General features: G+C 47.9%; 1 protein-coding gene across 1 annotated transcript; it reads left to right on the top strand.

Annotated features, from left to right (window-relative positions):
* Positions 1-1,330: 1,330 nt before the first annotated feature.
* On the top strand, positions 1,331-11,822 carry LOC109318491. Its single transcript, XM_019547799.1, has 4 exons — positions 1,331-1,986; positions 4,007-5,729; positions 9,563-9,616; positions 10,922-11,822. Exons 2-4 carry the CDS (start codon positions 4,155-4,157, stop codon positions 11,063-11,065), a joined length of 1,773 nt encoding a protein of 590 aa, XP_019403344.1. The 5' UTR covers positions 1,331-1,986; positions 4,007-4,154; the 3' UTR covers positions 11,066-11,822.
* Positions 11,823-12,089: the final 267 nt, after the last annotated feature.

Here is a 12,089-nt window from a genome sequence, read left to right as displayed (position 1 = left end):
CACCCCACCCTGAGGTGCAGAGGGTGGAGGTGCCCCCTCATTCCCCACTCACATGCGGAGCAGGGTGTGCCTCGGGCAGGACGATGAGCCCTCTCCATGCCTGGCCGCGCAGCACGAGTGGTGCTACAGTCAGGCTGTGTTTTATCCCCGTGGGGTGTGCGTGAGGGTCCATCAGCTGCACGTGATGGTGCACAGAGCCTGCCTTTGCATACACAGCACGTGCTTGGCACGTTGGGGTTTCCGGGGCACGTGTGGGTGAATAAAATCAGACAGCATATATAGGCATGTGTTGAATGGCACCGGTTACGGGAGCAGGTGTGGGTATGGAGGCGTGGGCACAGGTGTGAGTAACAGCTCACGGCTGTGCAAAACCTTGAACGTGTGCACGGTGCTTTAGGAGAAATACGTTGACCTCTGGGCATCTTGGGTGGAAAGAATTAGGGCAGGAGGAGAGGGGTGGGGCCTACATTAGAAAGCAGCTGCCGTGAAGTGAGGGGGCTCTGAAGAGGGTTTGGCCAGGGGAGAGTCGGCGTATGCCGTGCACAGAATCCGCCTGGAAGCGCCAAGCGCAAGAGCAGACGAGGCAGCGGATGCCAGGCTGGCAGAGCCTGGGAAAGCAGCAGAGAGAGAGAACTCAAGAGGTTCAGGTAGAGGCAGCTGTTATCTTTGAATCCAGTATTTCCCTTCAAATGATGCGGCTTGCGGAGAATAATGGCTTTGTTACTAAGCTACGTGGATTCGGTGTCTGTTTTCCAGCGGGTCTGTTTGTACGTGCTGTGGGGAACGCGGCCCGTGCTCCAGGACTTCTGAAAAACGTCTTTGTGCCGGTTCCACGAGGAACGAGGCAAAACCAGATGCAATCGAGGCTTGAAGAGAGCAAGAACCTCGGGCAGTCCATTTATCCTAATGGAAAATGAGAGCTTTCGCGTGTGGCAGTGGATTTGGTCGGGCTTCTGGCCTGCTTGACTAGGAAAAGAGAGACCAGAAGTGCTGATACTGCTTATTTCATGTGCTGAGATAAGGAACCTGCACGCCTTGTTTTGTCCCGATACCTTACCCTGTGCACGGATGTTTTCTTTAAATGAACTGCCTGCGTTTACTATTGTTTTGTTTCTCCAAGGTCGTTATTTTTTCTCTTTCTCTGTCTTAAGTCTAAATACGCGTGTGAACTTACAGAGTTCGAGAAATCCTTTGAAACAGACACGTGGGCGATTCCTCGCTGTATGGCGTTCTCCCTGTGGTCACAGTATAGGCCTAAATAACGAAAAGCTGGCTCTGTCACTTCTGATTCAACCACAACGTGAAGTTTGATTTCTTCCACACGTGTCACAGCTTGGAAAGATCCGGCGGTGGGAGCGCCAGGGGGGATGGAAGACGTTGTCTCTGCCTGCCTTGCGGATAAAGAGTCACAAGGCGAATGCTCAAAGCTTGCTCCAGAAGTAGACGGTGAAAACAAGGGGCCATTGAACACTGAAGGGTCTTCGCTTGGCCCTGGGAACTGTGACAAAGTCCTGCCGACAGAAGAAGCGCTTAAGGAAAACGCTGCTGTTGCTGAAGAGGCTTTTGAAAGCCCTAAAAGAAATGGCGTCAGCGGTGATGACAATAAGGGAAGCAGAGCTGTCCCAAGTGAAGCCCGCTGTGTGAACTTGCCACACCTTGATCAAGCTTTAGATGAAGATAATAGCGGAGAGCTCCAGAGCGCTCCAGAAATCCCACTTCTTGAGGCCTTGGGGGAAAAAAGAGAAGTTGTGCAATGTAGAAAATTTGGAAGTCCGAGGTCCTGAAGAAGCAGCAACGTTGCAGGAAACAAGGTTTCCCAGTTCGGGAGCTGTCAGAACAAGTGTGTCTTAACTGGGAAGGAGCCACAGTGAAAGCATTGCTAAGTCCAGTAGGTTTTTCAGGGCCTGTTTCCATCTTCCAGGAGCAGGGAACATCCAGGTCACCCAATGGTCCTGATCCAGAAAAGGAGGAGGAAGAGCTTTTCAGGTTTCGGTCGAATTTTTTTTTGCCCTTTGTCCTCTCTAGCTCTTGAGAACGTAAAGGAAAATAAAGAGTTCATTAGCAGACTAAGGATCCCCCATTGCCAAAACTCCCTAGCCCACCCAAAGAGACCGCTACCCACCTGCCGTCCTCTTTTACAGCCCCCTGGACTCTTAACCTCGTCTCCCTCTCCCCTCATTGATATCTTCTGTAACTAGACCTCCTTCCATTTTCCAAACCCTCCCAACTCTCTCTGAAGGACAGAACGTGCAGACATGCCTGTGTCTGAAACCATTTGCTTCAGTGAAAAGCTCTTGAGTTGCATCCTTCCAGTATTTGTCAGACCCCATTTCTCCATCTTGCAGACTGAGGGCTGTCGCAGTGAAATCACATTTCTTTGCAGATTTTGGATGCGGGAATGCTTGTGACACCCAGCCCCACATTTGGGGAAGGGATTCTCACCGTAAGTCCTGTGAAGTGTGAATTTTGCCTTATTTCTGCCCATTTTGAGACTCCCGTGTGTCACATGATTGGAGCTGGTTGGTATGAAGCCATAGTTGTTGCTCTCTGTGCTGGGGACATGGAGAGGGAGCAGCCTGATTTGGGTCCATGGGATCTTGTCTGCCTGCCCTAGTATTTATAGCTATCAGTTGTTTTTCATGGGGCCTCCTCCTTCTCACTGCTTTTTTGTGACTCGGTTGTAAGGGTCGGATGACTGTTTTACAAAAATAGAATTGGAAAATAGGTGTATTTTCAGGGACTTGAACAGGGTGAAATGGATTCACAGTTAGGCAGCTAAATCCACTTCTATGTCCAATAGGTAGAATAGATTCTGGCCTTAATTCTGTAATTGTGTAAGTTGTCACGATGCCCCGACCATGACATAAAACTTGATCGAATCACTTTGTTGCCCCTGGGTCTCATGCACCTGAATGGGGAAGGGCAGGCAGAGGGCCCTGAGACTCCTTGGTCTGGTGAATCCATGAGAGAGAGCACTTTTGTGGTGGAGGAGGTCCTCAAAGTGGACTAGAGCAGGCCAGCCTTTATGTTTCCCCAATTCCCAGCTGAGGCAACTAAGGCTTAGTTTACTGTTTCATTCTTAAACAATTAAAAAATAAAGATAGCAAATAAAAATAAGCATGAATAATTTATAAATAATGACAGTAGTTATGCATCCACCTGAATTATTCATCCTCATTGCCGACTACAATTTTGTAGCACTCGGTGATCGTTAAGGGCCATATGCCATCTCCGTTCAGCTTCCGTTCATATCTGGGAGCTGCGTGCACGCGGACTCAAGAAGCATGTGGCTTTTTAAATACAGCAGCAACAAAGGTACATGATGCAGCCCAGGTTTGCAGGAACATCAGGCAGTCTGCAGGTGCTGGGTGCGTTGCCATGATCTCACCGCCTCCGAAATGTGTTACATCTTTGAATGTGCTTCAGCTGGCTGTCTGTGGTTCGTCTTGAGGCAGTGGCGGTGTCACAGATCGTTCTTGGCACCGTTGCAAGTGCCTCAGCCGGCGAGTGTTGCTTCTTGATCAGCTGAGGTTTAAATATAAGTCTCAAGGTAGAACAAAAACCCAACCTGAAATAAATATGAGCAATTTTAAACTATCTGAGAGTAATTGTTTTAGTACAGATAACTTCCGTTATGCACCATTGGTGTAACTGGCAGTCATAAATGTGTGATGTCATAAAATCTTCGTGAGACAGTGGTGAGTTTGGTCTTAAAATAAGAAATGACATGGGACAGTGGAGAAGTACGGTAGCCAGGTCTGCAGAATTGACCTGGGTACCTAAATTCTTAGGGGCAGACCTGGCAAGGCACGGGCTATTTTCAGTCCCATTAATATTCAGTGAGGAATCTTGTGAACCCTTTAGTAACTTGGACCATCTTAATTCTTCACAAATAGTGTTGATGAGGGGCAGCCAGCATCTCTAATTGTTAACTTTGGTTTTAGCACAAGTGTTTCTGAATTGTCCAAGCAGAAAGAAAACATTTTTCTTTTGTTTCCCATCACAGCATTCACACCACAGCTGGCTACGACCCGGTTGCAGGCGAGAGAGTGGGAGAAACTCCTGTTTCAGATGAGGATGGGAATGATGAACATTCAGCAGTTTCTTTGAACGTGGTCAGACAGAGCAAGGTGCCATTGGAGAGGGAAGGCGAGATGTCTGGAGAGGGTTTAACTTGCAGCAGAAACTCTGATGTCAGAGAAATAAAAGGAGAAGATACAGATTTTAAGGAAGAGATCATTACAGCTTGCGGGCCTTTGGGAAGTCCTACGAGAATGTGTGGCAGGAACAAGATAAGCCTTATTAAGCCAAGTTACGTAGTCTTGAATGATCTCAGGGACGAGTTAAAAGAAAAATATGGATATTCTTTAATGAGCTCAAGTCGCGGGAGACTGTCATTGAACACCCAAAAGGAGAGAGAGACTACTTTCTCTGACGCGTTACAAATCACTTTGCGTAGTGGTTTAGAAGAAAGCAATGCTAAGAAACAAAATGGAGTCCCCAACATCAAGACAGGGGTGCAAAATAAGAATTTAAACAACGCAAAGATCATGGAGATCAGTAGGTCAGAGAAAGGAGTCACTTCCTCAGGATCGAAGGGTATTGATACGGAGATTCACTGTGCTATTGAAGAAACCCAAGAAGAAGGATCACTAGTGGAAATGGACTCTCCAGATTTTTCAGGTATGTGTGAGCAGGGCATTTTCGCTAAGCTGTCTCTTCTGGAAGACGGGCAGAAGAGTTCCTCAGTGGATGCGTTACATATACCGGAAGTGTGGGGAGTACAGCCGGATCCTTCCCCTCTCGCCAGCATGACCCCTGAGAAAGAGCAGGAAAAAAATGGAAAGGTAGTTCCCATTGAAATGCTTATGAAACACTGGAACAAAACAGATGGGGAGTTAGGGAAAGTTAACATATCTGATAGCTCCCTAACAGTGGGGTCTAATAGAAAGGGATGTGATTCCAGATGTTCAGGAGGAAACCGGACCGGTCATATTAGCCAGTCCAGCAGAATTGTTCCAGCACCTGAGAATACTGTTACAGCTGAGGATTTTAGGAGAAAGCCAGCGGAAGGGACTTCTGCAGATCTATCAGTCAACAAGACTCAGCACGGGCTTGGTGACAAAAAGCCATGCAAAGCAAGTTGCCTCCTCCCTGCTCATAGTGATGAAGACAGAAATATCACAGACTGGGAACCCATTTGCGTTTCATCATCCCGCATGGCAAAGCCCGAAACTCCTGTGAAGTGCGAGCTTTCTCACACGACGGAGAACCGTCTTGCCCCAGTGGAAAGTCCAGCGCGGAGTTCCTCGGAGGAAGTTGAAGAAGTCTTCCACGAACAGCCAAATGCAGAAGAGCAGAAATCCTGCAACCAAAGAAACTTCAGACCCAGCCGGGAAAGCGATGACGGTTCTTGGTTTCTGAGCGAGATTGCAGAGCAGTTGGAGGCTGCGTGTGTCGATGCTGAGCACAAGTCAGTGCAACAGGACTCTAGAAGGGAGTGTTTCGGTCCTGCTGAGGTTGCTGTGCTATCGCAAAGCACGGAGGTGTCCGTGTCTTGGAGAAACAAGGCCAAGCCTCGCTCTCCCTCTGGCATGCAAAGCAACAAGTACCGTGAAATAAAAAGCAAGGCAGCTCTTTCTTCCCTGAAAGAGGACAAAGATGGAGAAATTAGCAGTGTAGGAAAGAAAGTGGCTCCTGAACCTGCCCAGGAAACGAGGCGTGAAGGGGTAGGTTTATAAATAATATTGTCCCAGGTAATGGTCATGGGGAACCTACAGAAAATAGAGCAGCTTATGAGCTTAGGCTGCCTTGGCTTTACTGCAGTTGGCATCTGGAGCTAAGAACTCGGGTTAGCTTGGCCTGGGTTATTGCATCTTCCTGGGGGTTGAACTCGTGATTCATCTGTATGTGTCCTGAGAGCTTCTGGGGTCATAGCCCATGATTTTTGCACTGCCATACCCTAAGCTACGGTGTGGAGACAGAGGCATCACCCAAAAAAGAGTAGTGAAGACATACCCTAGTCATCCTCCCCTGCCCTGCTTGACCGGAGCAGTTGTTCACTCAGTTGCAGGTGGAGTATTGCACGCTTGGACCAAGTGTGACAAAGATGAAGGGTGAGCATGCTGTAGATCATCAGAGATCACAACTAGCTTACAGGCTTCAGTGGAAATTTTTTCTCCAGCAGGCAGTACCAGCAATACAGAAAAGATGAGCTGGGCATCTTTCACCAAAGTGATTACTCTAAGTGGCCGCTTTGAAACGTTGTAATTTAAGTTTGTCAGTTTAAAAGCAGTCGCTTAGCTGGAGCCAGGTTGTTTTAAAAATATGCGTCCACATTTAGAGAAATGGTGTTTGTGATTCAGTCTGTGGCACTTTGGTCCATGTGTCCATACCCCAGCTTAGTGCTACGAGGTATTGTGCCAATGGAAATGCTATATCTCATCTGAAGGAATCAGAACTTGTGGTGGAGGCGAGAGCTGTTATTAGACCAACTCGATTTTTGCAAAAAATGAAAGAATTTTTTTTGCAAAAATCGAGTTGGTCAAATAAAAGATATCCTCTCTACCACGAGTTGTGATTCCTTTTGCTTCTGGAGCAATATGGCTACAACCTGGATAGGTCATCTGAGATGCAAAACTGGTGTTCCAGCTGCTTATGTATGCAGGGTTTAAAGGAAAAGAATAGGTTTCTTAGTCCCGGTGTTTTCACCATGTTCTCGTTAGGATTGCTATATTTTACCTTCTTAAAATTTCCCCTGCAGTTTCATTTGGCTGTCTTTTCCCCCTTATCCTACACCAGTGGTTCTCAACCTTTTTAGACTCAAGGCACCCTTTGCTAGATCCAAAACAGCCCTTGGAAAATGCCATCTCTTGCCTTTCACGCCGTTTATGCCTACTGAAAACTAACAGGGCAAGTCTCCTGTTGCAACAAAACTCAAAGACCAGAGCAGGTCAGAATTACACTTTGAATTCTTATCTGCAATCTTCGGTTTTAGTTTGTGAATTTTGGTAGCATGCCTAACAATGCTGTTAGGTATGTGGTCGGAGGGGACCACAGTGGATCATCGTGCCCGACCCCCTGCCCCTGGCAGGAAAGAGGATGGAGGTCAGATGACCCCAGCCAGGTGGCTTGATGGTCACCTGGCTGGGGTCATCTGACCTCCATCCTCTTTCCTGTCAGGGGCAGGGGGTCGGGCACAATGATCCATTGTGGTCCCTTCCAACTCTACAGTCTGTGAATCTATGAATGCTAACATTGCTTAGCACCCTGTGGCACCCTTGAAAGGATATCGAGGGCCCCTGGTTGAGAGTCACTGTCCTAGACACTTGTGCTGTGCTTTGCTAAATGGTTGTCCTGGTCTGCCCCAGACGGTGGTGGCATTTCTGCGGTGGCTGGGGTGATTTCTGTAGGTATGGAGAGCAGCGCTCTTTGGGAGGAAATGGGTTTTTATTCAATTCTCCCTTTTCCTGGAGAGACTCTTTCCTTGCCTGTTCTCGAAATTGGGTCTTTTCTCTGCTGGAATAAGATGAGGATTTTCCTTCTTGGATTTCTTCCTTTTTTTTTCCAAATTGTTCCTCCTCTGTAGCGGTTGTAACACGTTTCCTTCGGCTCTAGTCTACGGACAGATGGCTCTTTTGTTTGATTGCTGTTACCAAGCTACTCTGCATAGTTTAACTTACATCACGCTCCCTTTGAAAACTTCAGTCTCAGAAGAGTGGAAGACTGATTCCAGAATTGATTTGTTTTGACCTGTTTTCCTGCATTCTCCTGCACGATTGTAACTTTGGCATATGCTTTGTTCCCCTACCACTGTGACGTCGGTGATGGATTTGTAGGTCTGCTGTGCTTCACATGTGCTACATCATCTTTTTAGGCAGTAGAATAGAAAAGTATTTCTTTCTGTAATACATACAATGTAGAATTAATTTGATGAATAATGCGTTGAAAAGGAGAATTTGGTCCCAGGTATCGAGAAGTCCCTGCCGACAACACACACAAACAAGAAACATTTGGATGCTTATGTTGCTGGGATCCTTTGACCCCAGCTGACTTCCTGCCCCTTGGGCAGAGGGCTGAACCCGATGATCTTACGGGGTCCCTTCCAGCCCTGATGTCTATAAAACCTATGCAATCAATAAAAATTGAAAACAACAAAAAGAAGAGTCCGTGCTATGTTTAGCTGTTTTCTACCCAGTTTTCTCACATTCCTGGTAGTGACTCATGAAACCTGCTGCTTTGTGTTTCTCCTGTTTAGCCCGAGGGCCTGGTTGTGCAAGTTGTGAACATCTCCTTGAGAGGGTCTGAAACCCTTCCATATCCATGGCCGTGTGCGCTGTGCTCTTTACCGGGAGGGACTTAGACCCCGACGAGAGGTCTTGTCTGCATTGTCCTGAGTTAAATGACCGTCAGTTAAGTAGAGACACTTAGCACATTTGTTAAGGCTGGTGTCGACTCTTCCCAAACGCTTGTTCCAGGGTACGGCTGTTTGTAGTCGATGCCCCGCTGAGCCCTAGGGTAGGTGGTTCATGGAAATTCAAAGGGAGCCTGAACTCATGGCATACATGATGCTTCTGCAAAAACCCCCGCTTACAAAACCGCACCTGGCTAATTTTCAAGCGTGGCATTAGCTGCAGCAGGATCAGAGGCAGATCCACGGCATTTTGCCTCACCTGGGAGACAAAAGAGATTTCATCCCGGTTTTTTCTTAGTAGAAAACCCGGTAAGCAATCTCGCCTCCCCAAAACAACCCATCACTATAGCAACTGCTAGGCTATGCCAGCATACAGGCATAGATATGCAAGCACTAATATAAATGGAGCTGTTTCAGGGGGCAGGAATACGTTCGGGTTTGGCAAGGTTAAGAAGTTAGAAGCAAAGGGCATATTTATGACTCTCGGTCGTGCTGGGACTTGTTCTGGGGTTAACGGAAAAGACGAGGTCCAGGGCATGCCAGTGTAGATGAAAGGCAGAAGTGCTTACCTGGAGCTAGATGGAGCTGAGCGTGCAAGTCTCACAACTGCAGAATGTATAGCTCTTTGGATCGTCCCTCATCTGTAAGCGCCAGTACGTGCCACATTACTGAAACATGAGAGAGCGCTGTCTCCTTTGAAGAAAACCTGTTTGCGGTCTTGGTGAAACAAGTTGCATTTTGCTGGTGTGCATGGAAAATGATCCTCTCCGAGGCTGCAAGAGACACGGGAGTAAACCTTCTTGGGGCTGCTTTGCCTATCACCTGAAACACCGGTGGCACGTCACTAATGGCATGGGCAGCCTCTTGCGTATGGCACGTGGTGATTGAAGTGGCCCTCGGGGGGGTGCGGGGCTCATTTTGGCACGCCTGCCATAAAGGTTGGCTCCCCCCGATCTAAAACAGCACTTGCCGCTCGCAGCTCTGACCTGCCCCTCGTGGAGCTGGGCCCTGTGATGCTGTGTCTCATGGTTTGCGGCGGGTTTGTTAAGGGCCCGATAGCAGAGTGGCTTCTTGCATGGCACAGCTAACAACGGACTCGAGTGGGTTCAAATACGAGTGGGTAACCTGTCTCTTCTCTTTCTGTCCAAGGAGGAAGAGGACACTTTGGTTCATCAGCTGAAGGGCGTGCAAATTGTGTGTTACGTACGTTTGCCTTTCCAGCATTATTATCTTCTTTGCATTTGATTCTTCAGTGAAACCAGTAAAGGCTGATTCATAGCGTCATAGAAAATGAGGGTGGGAAGGGACCTCAGGAGGTCACATGTAGCTCATCCCCTTGCTCAAAGCAGGACCAGCCCCAACTAGATCATCTAGGCCTTGTTTCCAACAGCAGTCTGAATCACCCAGATTTTTCTTTGCCATTTGCTTCCCTGAGCTTGCTGCCCCGTAGCCAGCTCCTTTCCTCAGAGTTGGGAGCCAACTAAAAAGAAAGCACCAATCTGACTTGACAGCCTCTCTTCGGTGCATAACAGCACTTGAACAGTTCAGAAACCTTGATGCATTTTATCATCCTATTACTACAGTGATGATAAGGTTGCTGCTCAACAATCCTGCCATTCTGGGGGTAGAGGACCCCTTGGGAGCCTCTGGGACCTCCTGGGAGCCAATGCAATCGGGAGCCAAATTGAAATCACCCACTGGGGAAGAATGAATTCAGCTACCTTCTCCTTCCAAAACTCAGAGGATGAGAATAATTCATTTCCCTCTTCAGAAAAAACGCTTTGCCAGTCAGTCAAAGGAGGGGGGACACGCTTGCCCCTTGTTCCCACTCCAGTTGTTCGTGCTGTTGGATAAACCCAAAGGGGAATGGCTCCTATCACATTTGAAAATGGTTGAGATTTCAAAATGTTTTTATATTCTTCGTTGTGACAAAATCAAAAGTTTTCCAAGTTTTTGGCAGAAAATGAGAGTGATTAAGGACAAAGGATCAGATGCCTGGCTTTCGTGCATTGCCATTCTGCATCTAAAGAACTCGTTATATGGAAAGCGCTGGTAGATGATATGCCTGCGTGCAGAGGAGAGGCGGTGATGTGGACTAACGATTGCCGATCATTTCCTTTCCCTGTTCTCCCATTCCTCCCCTGGGTGTAACAGAGGTGCCGTTCACCTGCTCCCGGCCCTGCTATTGACAGGCTTTTGCAGCACGTGGGAGACCTGTTGCTCACACTCAGGCCCCGAAGCGTTCGGGATACTTTTGTGGTTCAGCAGTGACTTTCTAACCAGTTCAAGAGTGGTTTTGCTAGGCCCCAGTGGGAGTCCTGCCTAGCACTTGTTACCTAAAAGGACAGTGACAATCCAGGGAAAGGACGGCAGGGCAGAAACTGGATGGGCCCTGGAGGGTCCAGCAGAGATGTGGCAGTCCCCCATTGTGGGGCAGCAGGGAGGTTTTCTCAAATAGTTATTTTCTAGCCAATTCTCTGTTTTAAATTGTTTTGCTTTTTCTTTCAGAACATGTGTGGGTCAGTAGTCAGACTCCTGGGAGTCCCCGGCAAGGCCCATAAGACAAGTGGACTGAAGAGGCTGCTGGAGCTGGAGGGTTCATCGGCTGGTGAAGCATGTGTTTACCGCTCGTCCACTCTGGTATTTCCCTGACACCATAAGAAAGTAACACAACACGTGGCTATGAGCAGCCACAAGAGAGGAGTTGGCAGGAGATGGATGCTTCCTCTCTCTGGCAGTGGCTTGAATTCATGTTGTTAGTGCTTGGAAACCTTTCCACCTCCAGCCCTGCCTGGGGTGCGATTTGACAAGTGTGACAGAAGAGCACCATTGTCTAATTCCTAAGAGACGGGCATTCCTGGGTGAAAAATCACCGCCATAGTTGGTGGCCTCGCTGTCAGAGAAGGAGTTGGGAGTCCATTTGTGCTCTCCGGTCTGTGTTGGGTAAAGCCCTTCCAGAGAGGAATAGCAGGAGCAGGTCAGCCTCTCTTTGTCAGGTAGCCCGGGTACCGGTAGCAAGAGCAGATGGTGACCTGTTTTTGGTTTTTTTTTCTCAGTGAAAGAAGGATGTTAGGAAACCGCTGTTGAAGCGAGGCTGAAGGAGACAGATTCTCAGCAGAGGCTCCTAGATGAACAGGACTTCCTCGTACCTGATCAGGGTGTGAGATCTCCGGGAGATCTTCCTCTGCATGCGTGGAGTAGAGCGGAATGGGCCCAGAATCATCCCTTTTCATCTGTTCGGGGGTTATGTTTTAGGGACTACTGAAAGGCCATTTTTCCGGTCTCAGTGGGACAGGAATAACATGATCCATCTCCTCCAGTGTCCTGGCTCGAACAGTGGCCTCTGGAGGCTCTTCAGACATTTCAGAGGCAGGCATAAGAAGCCTGCTCTAGAAAGAAGTGTGCTAGTTTTCCCCCCTCATCAAGGTGTCATCCTAATCCATAATAAAGATTGGTTCAAGATGTGAATCATGAGGTGCTTTTTGTCCCCAGGCTCTTTTTTGTTTTTTTGGCATTCATGCTGGGGTGTCTTGCTATCTTACAAATGCACAATTTTTTTTTTGAATCTTATAAATTTCTTGGCCTCAAAAACATGCTGTAGCTAGTAGTCCAACATTTAACTACACATTGCATGAAAAAGCCTGACCAGTAAATAATGGTTTGTGCCGTGTGCTAT

The sequence above is a fragment of the Crocodylus porosus genome, unplaced genomic scaffold, assembly GCF_001723895.1.
Source record: "Crocodylus porosus isolate Cpor-Errol unplaced genomic scaffold, CroPor_comp1, whole genome shotgun sequence".
In the NCBI taxonomy this organism is placed as follows: domain Eukaryota; kingdom Metazoa; phylum Chordata; order Crocodylia; family Crocodylidae; genus Crocodylus; species Crocodylus porosus.
The sequence above is the reverse complement of the archived record's forward strand: the minus strand, read 5'-3'. Positions and strand labels throughout refer to the sequence as shown.